Below are 17192 nucleotides of genomic sequence, written 5' to 3'. Positions count from 1 at the left end.
GAGGGGGTTGGAACCACAGTCCATGGTATGGCTGCCTGTCTTGCACAGGGTGGCTGCTGCTGAGACCGCCAAACACCAAGCGAAGTGTAACATTTGCAAGGAGTGCCCAATTATTGGATTCAGGTACAGACTCGCTCCCTTTCTGCCATGTGTACTGCTGCTCGGTGGATGAAGAGCTCTGCTTGTTTCCAGACAAATCAAATGCTTGATTTCATGCATTTTGTTCAGGGAAAAAATAACTGTGATGGGACATGAGGAAGAGTGACACCTAGACTGGGTACAGTGATGCAGAAGTTGATGAGAACGAAAACCATCTGTCAATTAAGATACGGCCCTTCCTCTGTGTCCCACTCTTTCAGTGCTTCGACCAAAGTATTGGTGGATTCACACCTAAACCGATTTGCTTTACATTTGGTGTGTCCTATACACGCAGTTAAATTTTCTGAACTGCATCCTAACGAATTGCTTTCTGTCATGGTAGAAAGCAGGGAAATGCCTTGAAAATTTGCAGCCTGTAAAGCTACATGTATGTTTCTCAGAGAAAGAATGTTGTTGGTGGAACATTAACCTGGAGTGGGGGAAATGTTACTGGTCTATTTAAACGTCTGGATCAACACCATGGTTACTATGGCAATGAATAAGTCACTGTGTTTTAAAATGGCTGTGTGTTGGTATGCCTGTTGAGAATTCACTTAACGGCTAAGTAAATACTCACTTTCAATTATGCCTAGACTTGTTTTATCACTTTGCTGAGCAGTAGCTGCTTTGCATGGTTTCTGTCCTTTTTGTGCTTGGTCGTCTTTTACCATTGGCATTTGTCCTTCTATGGTATCGTGTTGTTTACAAAGAGCTTTCTGTAATTTTGTTTCTAAAACCTAGGTAGACAACAGGAGCAAGCAGTACCACATAGAAAAGCCATCATTTTGCTTTAACTGGGAGAGTATGAATGTTGCTTTTATGCATGTAATGGGGCAGTGCTTTCTACTTTGCAATTTCACGGGCAGTGGGAAACAGAGGAAATAATGAAGGTATTGCTTTGATTTCAACCTGAGTGCTCTTCAGTGAGGCTGTTTCTCTAATCACTTCAATTTTCCTCCTCCTGCTTTTATTCCCCTTGAATATCTTAACTGGGAAATGGTAAGTATTACTGAGGAAGAGCTAGGGATGAGAAGTAGTTCAACACATCCACAAAGTCTTAATTTTCACATTCCCAGATATGGTTTATGAACTACTGAATTACTTACACAGTTTTATATAAACAGCCAAAGACAAGTAGGTGGAATTGAAAAATGCAGCACTTGGAAAATCAAAGGGTAGCAAGTGAATGGATAGTCTGTAGTGAGTGTTGAGAACTCGGGAAGTAGACACTGGAGCTCTGTGTTTGCATCTAATTTTACTTGACTGATCTCATCTGTCTCTTAAATTTATATAACAAATCTATTATCATGATAGTGGAATCTGTCTGTTGCAGATTTTTTCTCTGGCTTTGCAAGTCATTGAAACCCCGTGTATGCACTTGACAAAAAGATACTGTATTGGAATGCTTTTAGAAAGCTAATACTGTGTGTCTCAGTGCATGTAAAACAATGTTCTTTTGAGGTCATTGTGACTGAACTGCTTCGCGTATTTGGAACAAGACAACCCTTATGCCTCTAGCTCTTTCAGTCACTTCAACGTAGCAGATAGAGTAGTTAGCTGCCTCACAGAGCTGATGAGGTTAAATAATGGCCCAAAAGTGCATTCGGTGTTTTGCATGGGGGGAATGCCATACAGGAAAATTGTTTTGGTAGAGGTGATAGGAAAGTCACAAATTCCTGCCTTGTATGCAGCAGTTAGGAGTTTGTTGGAGTGACTTGTTGAGAAGAGCATAACTTACTTGAATTTCACTTCCTCAGACATTCTGTGTTAGGAATCATGATGAAGATGAAGAGCCAAAGAACTAAAATTGGCATTGTAGAAATAAAAAGCATTCTAGTGTCTTTTGTCTTTTAAGAGAGAGTGAGTGTGTAGAAATTTTTCACTGTTGCCCAATGTTAAAACTGTTTTTGGAGATTCAGATCTTTGATAAACATCTAAGGCAGCAAATACCAGTCCCTCGGTGGCAGAGGAGCATTGCCCAGCATTGCACACCATGTGACATCTCGGGGAAGAGAATTTACTAACACAGAAAACTTGACAAGCTGATACAAAGCGTTCACATACAAAGCTCTGAAGCCGTGAATTTTTTTCTCCGCTTTTAGGTACAGAAGTTTAAAGCACTTTAACTATGACATCTGCCAAAGTTGCTTCTTCTCTGGCCGTGTGGCAAAAGGTCACAAAATGCACTATCCCATGGTGGAGTACTGCACACCAGTAAGTAGCTGTTTTACTGACCCTTACTGTCCTTTCTTATGTAGAAAAGAAAAACTTCATTTTCTATGTGCAAGGTAATGGAGTATTTTGGTGGCTTTTCTTCCCCCTCTCCACCTCCCACACCCCCCCAGTTAAATCCCCTTTTATATTCTGTGTATGCCAGCAATTTCTGATGCTTAGTAAAGGATACTTCAGTGGTTTGAAGTAAACTGAAGTTCATTGTTTGTATAATGCCGTGTTGTGATGTATTATTGTGTGCTAATGACTTGTTCCATGTTCAGTGCCAAGTTCACTTTCTGGATCCTGAAGGAAGCCTGTGATTTGTGCAAATACTCATTTGTATCTTAGGTCACAATGTTTTCTCCATATCCGTGTGAGATTTTTCTTCCTTTCCTCAGAAAATTGCCACTTCATTTTTTTTTTTTACCCCTGCAGCACTGTGATTGCATTTTTAAGTTCTTTACTACTTAGTAAAGAACTTGGTATAGTATAATCACTTGATGATATATAATACCAGGGAAGTTCTCAAGAATAGCAAGTTAGGTTTCATTACTGAAGACTGTAAGCCGAGGTGCTCAATGCAGCACAATGCAGATGTGCTGCACTGATGGTGTGGTGAGGGTCTTCAACCTTGTTTCACAGCTCTCAAAAGGATCACTTTTGCATAAACATTTTTTTCTTACCAGAAAGCTGGCAAATGAAATTCCATTTTACTCTTTCAGTGTGCTGCTTTTTGTTTTGGCCACTCTTGACCAGTGCAGAGAGAACGTCTCAAGTTGTTCTTCCACGATGCAGCACATCTGAGCTCTCAGTTGCCTTTGCTATTGTTTGTGGTGGTCTTGAAGCAGTGTGCTCTCTGGTTGTCATTTCCTGGTGTGATGGGATGGACCTTAGTCTCGTACGTTCATCTTCTGGTCAAATCTATATAGTGAAAATAAAGCATCAAAACTATTTTATGGTCTAGCCTCATAAAATTTTATGAATGGTCTTTATATCGTCATCCAAACAAAAAGACATGGCCAAAATGAAGTGAAGACTCTCAGCTTTCTTAGAAACTTAGGAAAGAGAAAAAAAATTATTCCCCTAAAATATAGTAAAGCAAACCCAATATATTTATTTACATTATCTGTGAACTTTTACTGTAGCATTTAAATGGCAGTATTTAATCTGAATCACTGCAAGGGCAACTACTGTGAATTTGCTAGCTGTTTGTCAGTATTCACTGGCTGCTGCTTTTTAGTGTCACCCCCCAGGGGTTGAGGTTGCTGGAAAGGGCGATTTGCCTGAACTGCTGTACAAGTCAGAGGGAAATGCTGATGCTGCCTGGGCAGGTCTGAACAGACTCCTCCGTCGCAGCATTCCTAGAGCAGAATCTCATGATCGGCATTGTATGCAGAGCCAGCAAGTGAGTGACCGACCTTGTTAGAGCATTCCTTCCAGCTGCAGCCGAGCACCTCCTTGCTGAATTGGCTATGGGTTTGTTTGCAGTTTGCCACTCTTCGTCTTGCTAATAAGTGACATGGGAGATTTGCGAATGGTGCATAGAGTGCACAAACCAACTTCTTGCTATTGTTTTCTTACCCTGTTCATTAGATGTGTTTTGAGGATAGAGAAACAAAAATGGATTGTGAGACACTCCCACAGCCCGCAGCAACTCATTGCAACACAAGGTCCAGCAGGTTTCTGTTCTCCCTGGAAAAACAGATTACTAATAGGTGAACACGGTGGCAAGCAGAAAACCTGCAGCCACATCCAGATTGCTGGGTCAGAATAAAGAACCATTCACAGCCAGTACATTTTTTTGTGAATCCTCAAGTCCAGCAGCCCGTGCTAATGTGCTGTGCCTGGCTGCACTGGCAGCCAGTTGAATTAGAGAAGGATTAACTGGGTGAAAAAGAAAAAAGTGACGGTGGCACACAGCAAGCCCTGATGTTTTTTGTGTTGCTGCTATTAAAAAAAGTCTACCCAACTCCTCTGTGACTGAACAAGACATCCGCTGAAGCTGTCATATCTAGTATGCAGTTGTTTTCTAAATGAGTGAAGAGACGTTTGCAGGTGGTAGAGCATTTTTATCTTTTCCTCCAGACAGATCTCTGACCTTAAAATGCATTTTGGTAGACAGAAGACATGAGGTGCCGTCTTTGATATATCTTTGCAATAGCTAGATGTGCACAATGAAGTGTTTTGGTATTTTTATTCACCCTCCCTCTTACTTCCAGGAGATTTTGGAGCACTGCAGTCTTTAGTTCTGCTCAGGGGAGATTTCAGAACTCATGCTAAGTATCTGAGGGATGTGATAAGTTTTCCTCTTGTGCAAAAAGTTGAGGCAGAATTAAGTTTCCTAATTTTCATTTAGGCAGAAAAATTGCAACAATTATTCCTGAAAGCAGCGCAGCTCAGTTTTATTGTTCAGAAAGAGATGACTTTTCTTTTTTTTTTTTTTTTGAAAGAGGTTTAAGATAAAGCATAGAAGGCAACTTCTAGACAGGGATTTAAATGTAGCATCATTTTTCTGTTTGGGTTTAACAGACAGTGACACATCAACCACCTTGTTAGACGGAAGCATGTCAAACCAAGATAGCTGTCAACAGCTAGTGTTTGCAGTTGGGCTGTCTGGGCTGAGGGCTTGGCAAGGCACTTTCTTAAGCCAAGCTGGGAAGAGTCAGATGGTGGTTCTTCTGTGAATAAGAACTATTTCTTATGAAATAGTTCCAGTTTCAGAATAGTTTTGGAACATGCTCTACCCAGCTGCCTATATATTGCTTTGATTTAAGAGAGCTGGGATGCTGAAACTCCACTGTTTCTTGCTCATAAACTAGTTCTGCTGAGAATTTCGGTTTGGGTGATTTTACTCTGAAAATCATGTAATAAAACATCTGTGGTATAAATCAGAAAGTCTGGCTGAAAATAGCCTCAGTTTATCATCTTGTCCACATCATAATCACATTTTCTTTGCTTCGTGCTCCTTGAACATTTTTTGAATGGCATTTGGATCGTATGAGAGGTGCTTGGTGCTTCTCGTTGGCACTAGAAGACATATTTTCTTCTTGGGATTCTTGTGCTACCAACTGCGTTGGGATGTTTCTGTGCATACACACCATTGTACTGTGTGTTGGTCATGCAGAAGTTCCCAGAAGCAAGGGGGAATAACAACTTTAGGAAGGCTGAAGCACAGAGTGTTTTATTGTTAATTATACTGAAAAACGCTTAATCCAAATTACAGTCAAATGCAATGGAAAGTGTTCACAACATGGAAAATAGACAAGGCAGGGATAAATGGTTATAAATGACACAGGTGAACAAATTGGACAGAAAGCTGTGCTTAATCCATTTATACCAAGACTAAATAGTAAAAGATTCCCTCTCTTCCCAGCTGATGTGCTCTGTGTGCTCTCCTGATGCTGACCTGGTTAGAAGCAATCCTAGCAGGCCTTGTAGATGGCATCTGGCAGAGGGAATTCCCTCCTGCTGGCTCATGCAAGGCCACCTCAGTAAATCCCCTTTCTACAGTCCTCTGGGTGGTCTGGCCATGCCTAATCCACCCCTTCCCCACAATGTCTTTACTTCTGATGTGTTGAGGAAGTGATAGTTAATATTATCAAGCATTATCTCAGTTTCTTGAAAATGCAGATGCTGCTGTACTGGCTCGCATGTTCTGCTGTGTCACTTCTCTGCCAGTCACAGCGAATTTTCCTACCAGACCAAATGACCAGAAAAAACACAAATTCTTTCCAGCTTTACATGGAGCTTGCAGGTGTTGTTAGTACAGGCATAATACTTGTCCTTTCTGTTGATGCATTTTGGTCTTTTTGCTGATTATTTTTCAGGGCATCCTTAATTTTTCTAGCCAGGCAATCATTACAAATGTATACTTCTGTGTTTCAGCAGGTCAGTGAAGGTTGGCATGACTGATATGTCCCAGCACCTCCTTCCTCTCTAAAGAGAAGGTGTAGAACTCATTAAAAAATGTCAGAAAGATTAACTTTTACCTCATTTCTTTCCTTCAAATTAGATACGCTGGAGAAGCAATATCATTATGTGGGTCAGGAAGAACTTAGTTTACTGTAGAAGAGCAGCATTTCAAGGTCGAATGTCTCTGTGAGGTGCGGAGAAGGGAGTGCAGCCTGACTAAAGTAACTGAAGTCTTCCATTAAAATTCTTCAGAACATCACCCATCTCTTGGTCGGGCTCACATGAAGTCTTGCATCTTCCCACCAGACATCTTTTGAATTCTTCCTTGCTCATTCTGATCTTTAGGAAACTAATTCCACTTCACACTCCTCTGCTGGTCTCTGCAGCAGCAAGGAAAGCCCACTGCAGGCAAGGGAGTAGTAGAAAACTTCATGCACCTTGTACTTCTCTCAGGGTATTGATCTTAAGTGCCTGCTAGCTTCAGATTAAACACGCACAGGATGAAATAACTGATCTAAGAGCTTTCTGCAGCTTGCACCTGCTTTTTGTTTCTCTTTAATGGCAGAGGAGGCTGAGAAGGGAAACTGGAAAGAAGACATACTGAGAATAGAGGTCTGACTTGCAGACTGACAAGTCCTTGAGATGTAGAAGACAAGTGTGTGGTAAGAGTAAGGATCCAGACAGTGAAGCAGTTGGATCACTGGGTGCGTATCCTCCCTGTGCAGGCTGGACGCACTGACCGGCTGCGTATCCTCTGTTAGAGCCATTTTTTTGCTGAACAAAAAGCAGGCAGGAAGTCTCCTGAGCCAGATGAGGAAATGACAAATTCTTGTCTAACTATTGCTTGTCCTCTTGAGATCACCAGAGGTGAGGCACGAGCCTATCAGGGGGGTTTGCAGCTTCTCTTTTTTTTTTCCTTCTTCCCCACTAGCAGTGTCACTGTGTAGTACATTGTAAGGTGACAGTGATAAGTAAATAAAATTTGCAGCTCCGGAGGTGAGCTGTTGGCGGCTTTGCTTGGTGTGGCCACAGATCTTCCAAGTGACCCAGTAAAGGAAGAGGCAGCCAAAAAACCGTAATAACCTCATGAAAGATGATTTCGTTGTGATTTGTGGCTTTCAGACAACTTCAGGAGAAGATGTCCGTGACTTTGCCAAGGTACTAAAAAACAAATTTCGAACAAAAAGATATTTTGCAAAGCACCCACGAATGGGCTACCTGCCTGTGCAAACTGTCTTGGAGGGAGACAACATGGAAACGTGAGTAGCTCTGAAGTGTCTAAATAGCAATTCATTTGATACGCTCTTTGAGCTCCCCAGCTGGTGCCAAATCCCTGCACTTCCTAAATGCATAAAGCCTCTTTCTGTCTTTCATTGCTGTTAACCTCGGCTGGCAGGAAAACACAAGCTGGGATTCCAATTGCCATTGCCTTTGTCTGTTTTCACCTGTCTTTATACAGGAACTACCGCTTCAGTTAGTAAAAGAAAAATACTTACTGTCTTACTGACAGTCTTATAAACTTCTAAGTTTGATATGGCAATTTGGAGACTAATGATCTCTTCATTAAATTTTTATTTTCCTCCAAATGGGTGTCTTTCCGTGGTTTTATTTTTTGTAATTAGGCTACTGTGTTTGCAAGCTTCCCAGCTGATTTCTTCTTTTCTCACCCTATAAATTCAGACTTATTAAATGCTTTGATGTCTTTATGGAAAAAAATAGAAAGCAATAATGATGCACATGGAGAAATCAATGAGTCAACCCAGTTCCCTTCGGTTTTTTTACAAGTTTAATCAGTTGTTTAATGGCAATTGCATGCAGCTTGTTCTCGCTCTTTCTCTTTCTTTTTTTGTTTTAGATTTAAATTTTTTTCTCACTTTTTGGTTGGTTGCTTTTCACATTTCACTCATATTGGTCTGCTGGACTTCTGGTTTTCAGTTGTTGTGATTTTTATTTTTTTTTTTCTCCCAAACCTTTCTGTAGTTATTTTGCTGCTGAGTTTCTTCTGCCTCTCTCTTCACCTCCTCATTTTTTGTCTTGCAGTCCTGTTACTCTGATCAACTTCTGGCCAGTAGATTCTGCGTGAGTACTTTTGCTGAAGTGTGCTGCTGCTGCTACTGCTGCTGCGTTCCCTCACTTTGTTTTGTTTGTTTGTTTCTTTAGTTTTACATAAGTTCATTTCCTTCCTTCTTTATGATTATTTTCTTTGGTGCACTCTCTGAAGGAATGTTTTGATCCCAAATGAGTAGAATGGGATAAATCCAGGAATTCTCAGCAATCATGGATTGTGTACTGTATACTCTTTCTGGAGTATGTATTTTCATCGAATTAACAGGGATTTTGGCGCAGTCCTACTAATGCTTATGTTTGTCATTTAAAAGCTTGTGTTTCTGAATAAGTGTTGATCCCTCTGAATGTATACTAAACGCTTTTTGAAAGGTAGAAATTGAACTTGATGGATTCTATTCAGTTTCAGGAACGACATTGTTTTGTAGCAAAAGCTATGATTTGGTTTTGTGCACAACCGTGCACGCTCATGTGCCCTAATTAATCCAAAGCTCGCTGGGTATTTTATTACAGTTTTTTAGATACAGTAAGATTTGTGAAGGCAGGTTGGAATGGGGAAATGTTTACTGTATTTTCTCAGAAGCTAAAAAAGTAGAATTTTTTCAGCTATGAAATGGATTTTCATTCTTGCACCATTCCTGCACGTGCATTGTCTTACTGTTGTAGTAATACCCTTACCATAAACTAAAGAGATAAATATATATATATTTACTGTTGTGGCATTTGCTACTACTAGTGTTACATGGATGGTTTTAGAATAATGTTAAATAAGGATTATTTTTAATTCACATATTGATAACTAATGAGAAACTAATAAATAAGAGTTTTATATATTTCTATATGGTGAAATGTATATGGCTTGCACCTTCATGGAAAGTTTTGGTAGAATAAACAATAGTGAAATGTATACATTGGAATATTGATTTATAATTTTCGTTTGGAGCACAAACTATTGGGAAGTCAAGTCAAGTGCCCTACGTGTAGGAAATTTAAGCACCCAAGAAACATGTCTAGTACTTGAGGATTCTTGAGGATTCGCCCACAGAAGATGCCAAAAGGCTGGAAACAGGCTGAAATAGAGGGGCTTTGAACTTCAGGATGCACTTTCATTTATAAATGCATCTGGGGACAATTGCAGCATTCTGTATGCTCAACTGTGGATCTAGATTTCTTACACCTTAGAACAATTGCAAAGTTAAAAGTAACATTTAAAGAAAGCCTGGATAATAAGGAATGGCATTGCTCTGACTGACATAACATGCCTAATTCTACTTACTTACAGTATTAACACCATAGGTTATGCCTAAACCGACAGCTTGACACGAAAGGTTTGGTGTTGTATACTGCAGGGAGTTTAACTTGCATGTAATACTTAGGAAAACTTGAGAAATACTGAGAAACAGGATATGTATGGAGAGGTTTCACCTTTTATCAAACCAACTCAGGTATCTTCCCTAACACAGTCCTTTTGTCTGGTCTGACAAGAACGCAGAAAATCAAAAAAATGAGTAGTGTCTTGAAAGAATTGCTGTTCATGTTGTTCTGCTGACTTGGTTCCTTTCCATGACGCTAGATCATGGGACTTACAAGTTACTGAGCTACCCAGGTTTAAAGGTGTTTCTCAGTTACGGGACTGATTCCAGTGTCAGCTGCCAAACCTCTTTATTCTAGTTATCGTACAACTTTCCCATGTTTTCTAAGATCTTGCCTTTTTCTGATGCTTTCATGCCAGCCTTCTAGTAATCTTCAGAATACTCCAGAAGAGCATACCTGGCAGTGTTCGGGTGCTATCCTGACATCAGCATAAAAGTGACTATAAATACATACATACATATTTTTTGTTAGAAGTCAGTGATTCTGACTGCTTATTATCCAGTATTTTGCACAGATATTTTGCTTGCCAGCCATTAAAGGGACAGCTCACACCTTTTGTGAGAATTTGTGTCTCTTTACTTGGACTGTGGGGCTGCCAGTGGCCCAAATATGAAGTACTTGATTCTGCACTTTCTCAAGAAGCATCAACCGAAATGCTCAACAGGAAGAAAAGTGCCCTTGTCCTGCCAGCCAGGTTTGCAGGGTGCAGGGAATTGCAGAAGGTAGCGTTTGCCACTCGACTGCCACTTAACTGGAATTCCCCGAGCTGTTCCTGCACACCCCATACTGAGCAATGCAGGTGTGGGGCCGTTGTAAAAGGGGTGGTTATCTTGGCTAAATATTGGCTATGTCTCCTAGCCTTCTTGCAGTTCAAAATTAGGCGGGCTGAGTATATGTGCTGAGAAAAGAAGGACAGTGAGCTCTAGCACAGATGGTCATCTAAGAGTATGTCTATGCAACAGCCTGAACTGCAGCACAGGCAGCCTTAAGCTTTCTCAGATACCGGCAAAAATGTACCTCTGAGCAGACTACAGTGCTTCTCAAGAGGTTTGCTTTCTTAAGCAAACTTTCAGAAAGCTGTTTTGAGGTAGGTCTCCATTGCAGTATATTCTGAAGTGGAGAAAAACCTGGAAATGTAGCCTCATCCCCTGCCTGCAATTGATGAAGAGACAGAAACAACAAGTTACACAACTCTCTGTTACCTTTAGAATATATATAATCACCCACCTTGTTCACTTACAAAGTTGAAGCTTAGCTTCAAGGCAGCAAGTATGTGATCATGCAGTCAGGCCCATTATTTGCATTGCACTACTGCCAGAAGGGACATCTCTTCATTGCCCATATTCCCAACCAAGTGCTGTCCTTCCCTCTGAACTGGTACAAACACGTGTGCAATGCCAGGGTAAGAGGGACTGGGAAATAATCTAGCTCAAAACTAAAGCTACTTTCAGCACAGATTTCTTAGTCTACACACAGTATTAGCAGCAACATTTGTGTGAGTATTGATAGTACCAGCTTAGACCAGCTTAACTCCTGCTGTATGTCAAACAAATGAAAAAATGGGGATAGCATCAGTTTATCTGAAAACTGTTGTTGTCTTGCTGCTCCGTAATCCACTGCTCTAGATAAATTGCATCCTTTCTCCCCTCCCTTCCTTTCTGTGTAGATGTTCTTACAAAAAATATAGGATATCAAGTTGGAGGGAAGTGATTGCCCATCCGCATGAATCTCTGCTGTACTGAGGAACTCTGTGAACTGAGTATTTATCTTCTGGTGTGCTGTGGTGATGTTTGAACATGTTGATGGGTAAAAGTACAGTCAGAAGCTAAAGCTCATATCAGACAAAATGAGATTTGTGATACTTGGCCTTTAAGGTCTTAAAAGAGAAAAACTCTTTGCTGTCCTGTGAGAAGGAGACATTAATGATGATGAATTTTCTATATCCAGCATACAGCTCTATGAATTTAGAGGGATCCTAATTTTCTAGAGCCCCTTGCAGGATGATTAGAAAACTGGAAGATGACCAGCCTAGTTGATATGCTGCAGGCTTATCAAACTCCTAACATGGGAGCATTACAAATTATTACAGTCTTGTTATATAAGCAGTACAAACAAAATGTATATGCTCTTGCAATGTAGTGCAATCCCAATTGGGCAGACTCAGCCTGAACTACAGTATCCAACAGTTTAAAATGGGAGAAAGTCCTTCCTTAATCAGGAGTTCCAGAAGGAGAGTCGTCAGAGATGGAATAAAGAGATGCTGAAATTTAGCTAAAATAGGAGATTGCCATACAGTTTGGGAAGCTGCATCATTTTTTTGTTATTCCAGCACCTCCTGATACGTGTAGATACATCAACAAAATCCCTTATGGCAGCAAAGGGTGCTCTCTAGAGGAGCAGCGTAGGCAACCTGATTCCATGGTGATGTTTTCCAGAGTTGAGGCTGTAAGAAACAATACTCTTATTGATGAGAAAAGTTCTATGAATTGTTTTCATCAACAAAAAAGTGAAGAGGTCCTCATACCATCTGATCTGTCAATCAGAAAACCCAAAATAGTTGACAGTGTCCTCGTGTAGAACACACTGATCTACGGTTCAGATTGCAACTCTGGAAAGACGCTAGGCAAAATCATCACTGTCTGCAGTGTGTTATTAAAGGTTCATTTCAGACATCTTATGTTTCTTGTATTTATTTCTAGTTGCTCGTGGAGTAGTCCTTAACGGCTCTTTTAAGCGGGGTGTGCTGGAAACAGGCAATGGAGCAGGGCGGGAGTAGAGGAGAGGTTCCCAGCAGGGCTTTCACAGCTGGCGTAGGGCTGTGTGTGAAACAGAATTACCAGTGAAAGAGGCAGGTGTGAAAGGAAAACCGGGGTGAAAGCTCTTCTATAAATCCTTTGGGAAAGGGTTCTTCAGAGAGTGGTGTGAGGAGGAGTCGTTGCAGTGAATGGATTGCAAAATGGTTGAAATCCCCAGTGTGGTACCGCAAAACATTGCACCGATGGCTTGAGGAGGCACACGCAGCGCCTGGAGTTATAACTTGCTGTTTATCAAACATAGCATAAGGCGTGAAGATGTGAGGGTATAGGCATAGCTAAGTGTCTTTTTACTTTTAAAGGGGTATTGTTTGTGATTAATCAGTGTTTTCTGCCTTATAGGCCTGCCTCGTCCCCTCAGCTTTCACATGATGATACTCATTCACGCATTGAACATTATGCTAGCAGGTATGAGACCAGCTGGACATCAGGCAGATCTTTCTCTAAGCAATCATTAAAAAAAAAAAAAATCCCAAAGGCTAGCTGCTACCTGAGCATTTCCTAAAGAAACATAGGGTTTGGGGTTTTGCTTTCTAGGCTTTGGGATGCAGAGCATCGTCTGTGGTTGCTGTTAACCAGCCTGTCAACTAACTTGCATGCCAGAGCATCTGTGTGGTTAGAAGTGGCCTTTAGGTCCTGTGGGGTCTTTGTTAAGCTGTGCATTCAGGTTACTGATGTTTTAATAGGGAGATAAGGGGTAATGGGTTTTCACTGAAAGAGGGCAGTTTCAGACTAAACATAAGGAAGAAGTTTTTAAGTTCCATGATGAAACAATGGAACAGGTTGCCCAGAGAGGTGGTAGATGCCCCATCCCTGGAAACATTCAAGGTGTGAGGTTGGACAGGGCTCTGAGCAACCTGATCTAGCCGTAGATGTCCCTGCTCACTACAGGGGGTTGGTCTAGATGATGTTTAAAGGTCTCTTCCAACCCAAACTATTCTGCGATTCTAGGATTTTGTATAGAGTTTCATCTTTAATATGGACCCTGGTGTAATCATACAACTTAGAAGAGCAGAAACCTCCAAACTCCATGTGAATCTCAAGTGCCATTTTAACGTTAAGTAATTCACCTTGTGCAGTACCACAAACAGGATTTTAACTTGGTTTGGAGGATTAAAATAGTGCTATATTGCTGCTTTAGTCCACTTTTCTGCTTTCATACTGCTCTTAAGAATAAAAAAGTGGGTTAATTGCACAAACATGAAAACATTTTCCACCAGACAGGCAAATTAGCAAGGTTTGAGATAATGAAAAATGGTTACTCCAACCTAACCTCTTCTATCTCTCCCACAAAATCACTTGATCAGGAGAGGTATTTCTGAATTATGCAGGACATTTAGGAGGCTGAGTGTTTAAAACCAATGAGAAATGACTGATCATTACAGTTTTGATGATGACATTGCCAGGTACAAAGCAATTTGTGTAATCCCCTGGCATCGTAAGGCCTTTCTTTGGTTGTGGAATTAATTAATCATGAGGAGTGGAATATAACCTCAGAGAAAGGCTTGGAAACGTGAAAGTGAGTTTAGCCAGGTCATCGTAACAAATAAACAGTCCTTTGTGATAGCTTATTGCAAAACTTTTGTAATCAACAGTATAAATTAATTTGAGTTTCAAATTGATTAAAGACATCATGCTCTTTAAGTCTTTCAGGAATGTTAGAGCAAATAAAGTTTCTGGAAAATGTAATTGATTTTAATGTGTCTTGTTTATTTTTCCACAGGCTAGCAGAAATGGAGAATACCAATGGTTCTTATCTAAATGACAGTATTTCACCTAATGAGAGCATGTAAGTAGGCTGTTTTAATATCTTTGGCGTGTGTTTTCTTGTGAAGGTTAATAACTTGTAATGAAATTCTTCAGTGCTGGATTTGCATGGCCATATACCACATCTGGTTCATTTTAATGATGAACTTAGGTTTTTTTTTTTTTCAATTTGTATTGTCTAGATTCATGGCCTATAGCTTAATACCAAATTTATGCAACAGATGGTGGATACCTTCAAGATTAAAATCACTAATTTCTTCCAAAAAATTAGTGAAATATTCAGCAAACAGTTCCCATATTACTTGGAAAAAAGGCTCATCATCTGATGTGTTGTAAGGACAAACATAAAAAGATAACCCCTTTGTCTGTACTGCAAGCTTAACTGCAAGGTTAAATTCCTGTAAGCTAGAAAACAGTTGTGGGCAAAGTGTCATTCAGAAGGTTAGTGAGACTAAATTGGTCTTCAAATACCTGAAATACGTTGCAAGTGTAAGCCAGGAGGGACTCATCTTCTCCACAAAATAATTGAAGTAGTAAACTTTTAAGTTGGGCAGATCACTGACAAACATTGATTGTACTACTTTAAATGTAAAGTCATAAATAAAAGTTTTAGTTTTAAAAAAGTAGTTCAATCTAATGTAATACCGAGACCTTTCTGTGGTTACTGACATGGTAATATATTTCTTCTCTCATGATTTTCTCGATCTTGTTTATTTGCTGAATGAAAGGACATAGAACTAGAAAGCTAACTGAGTAATGTTTCTGAAAACAGAGTAGAAGTACATAAGTCATTGTCATGCTTGAAAATTTGGTCTTGGTTAACTGCGTAGGAGAAGTCATAGCACGGATTCTAAATAAATAAAATATGAAAATCCCCTCGAATTCCAACTTCTCTAAGGGTGTTTGGGTTTGGTTTTTTTTTTTTTTTCCTCTTACACAGAATCTCATCCTTACCACAGTTTAAGGTGTGGATTTGTTTGCAACTTTAGACATAATCTTCTTTTTACTAAATTTGTAGCATTTCTTTAATGCACAATACTCTGGCCAGTTATCATTCCCTTGAATTGAGATTCCAAATCATTAAGGTTGGTTGTGAGCCTGTGAGATGTTTTTGTGTAGTAATAAAGCTGTTTCATTGTTTCAAAATAGATTCTCCTTTGACTTGGTAGAATTGTTGTACCAACCCTGTACAACCAAGTACGTTGTTCTGATATATTGGTTCAAAAAGGAGAAGGTTATAATGACACCTCAAAACTAATGCATGCACGATGTCAGTATAGGTTTATGCAGTTAATGAAAACTTTGGTTCCAAGTTTTATGTTAACTTTGTATTATTATGGAGAGTAGTAATGCATTAATAGATGGAGTTTCATGTTGTTCCCAATGAAGTATTTCAGTGTCCTTAGTTTGGCCTTGCTGTTTGATTTGTTCTTTGGTTAATTAAGAGTTGTATTAATATTATTCAGTTCAGTTAAGCACTGACTATCCAGTTTGATAATTGGTTTGTGCTAATAAAATGGGAATAAATCAGTACATTCTAAATTTTTTTAAAAACATGAGCCAGATAGATACAAACTGCAGCAAAATCAAAGCTCACCATAACTTCACAACTCTAATTCTTTCAGTTTCGCTTGTCAGGTTATGCTTTAATATTATTTGTTGACATGCGTTTTGGATTATCAAGTTTATAATTGCAGTTGGAGCAATAGATGGAAACAGGACAGGAGGGAAATAAAGACATAATGTGTGTATATACCATAAAGCATTTCAATACATATTTTCATAGCACTTATCTATACAAAACATGTTCAGGCTGAAAATCACATAAAAAGACCATGTCTTGCAGAGTGGTATTATATGTCAATAGTTATGTCACTTTTTCACTGTTAATTCACTTAAGATGCATATGGGTATTGATAAATGCAAAGCAGTTCTTTGAAGGAAATCACAGTTGAAGTCATACATGAAAAGTATAAATTTAGGAACTGGCAAGCCTTTAAAATTTTGTTTAGGAGAAGGAAAGGATGCCTATTGTGAAAAATCAGTATTTCTCTTTCCTGAACTAATGTTAATGTGCTCTGTGTTGCTTTAGCACCCCTGCATTTATCAAATGGCATCATTAACATTTTCATGAACAAAATGGAAACAAGAAAAATTCTAATTTTTTAACGATAACTGCTATTCAAAATGTCTGTTAAATTCTGGACTACAAATGTAAAAGAAAAAACTTAGACTGAAATGTTTTTTGTAAGTAAGTAATAGCACAGAAAAAAATCCCAACAGCAGTGACATTTTTTTCTGTCCTTGATTTACAGTGTCAAAAGAAACCTTCCATGTTTTCTCAGTTACTGCTGGTGTTAGCTGCATAGTTTAGGGCTTGGGTGCACCCCTTAGCACCTAAAACACCTACTTAATACTGGACGATGGACAAGGTCTTCAGAATTGGATTTGTTTTTCTCCTCCAGCGATGTTTCTGTTTCATATGCCAGACAGATTCAGGGGCAATAGAAATACAGAAAGAGATCATATGTGTTACATAAAATTTATTTGTATTCTGACATTATACTTCACTTGTAATTTAAACAAACAAAAAAAAAACCAACCAACCACATAAATCAAAATTCTGTGAAAAGTAGTGCAATTTCATTAGATTAAGTCAGCAATTTCTATTTCATCTCATTTACAATTTTATAGAGAAAAATAGGTAAATAGAGGAGACCTTTATTACATAAGAAGGGTTCGTAGGTATAAAAATAAATGCCTTGCCTTTGCTTGAATGACCCTTCCCCAGCACAGATTAGGCAGCAGAAGATAGCCTTTTCTCTACAAGCAAATTCCTAATTGAAGTTAGGCAAAAGAAGAAAGCTCAGGTTGTCAGCTGTGGCAAAAGTTGGCTTTAATTATATGAAA

At 39.4% G+C, this 17192-nt stretch overlaps 1 protein-coding gene across 1 annotated transcript in view; it reads left to right on the top strand.

The window, feature by feature from the left end:
- Positions 1-17192, top strand: part of LOC104402744 (dystrophin-like) — a gene marked incomplete at both ends in the record, with an annotated part of 37254 nt that overhangs the window by 153 nt on the left and 19909 nt on the right. The window contains 6 exons of the mRNA XM_010010703.1: positions 20-123; positions 2241-2352; positions 7387-7523; positions 8305-8343; positions 12858-12923; positions 14239-14304. Of these exons, the coding sequence (XP_010009005.1) occupies positions 20-123; positions 2241-2352; positions 7387-7523; positions 8305-8343; positions 12858-12923; positions 14239-14304 (524 nt within the window). The remainder of the gene's footprint in view (positions 1-19; positions 124-2240; positions 2353-7386; positions 7524-8304; positions 8344-12857; positions 12924-14238; positions 14305-17192) is intronic.

This window comes from Nestor notabilis, unplaced genomic scaffold (assembly GCF_000696875.1).
Source record: "Nestor notabilis isolate BGI_N333 unplaced genomic scaffold, ASM69687v1 scaffold7493, whole genome shotgun sequence".
Classification (NCBI taxonomy): domain Eukaryota; kingdom Metazoa; phylum Chordata; class Aves; order Psittaciformes; family Psittacidae; genus Nestor; species Nestor notabilis.
The sequence above is the reverse complement of the archived record's forward strand: the minus strand, read 5'-3'. Positions and strand labels throughout refer to the sequence as shown.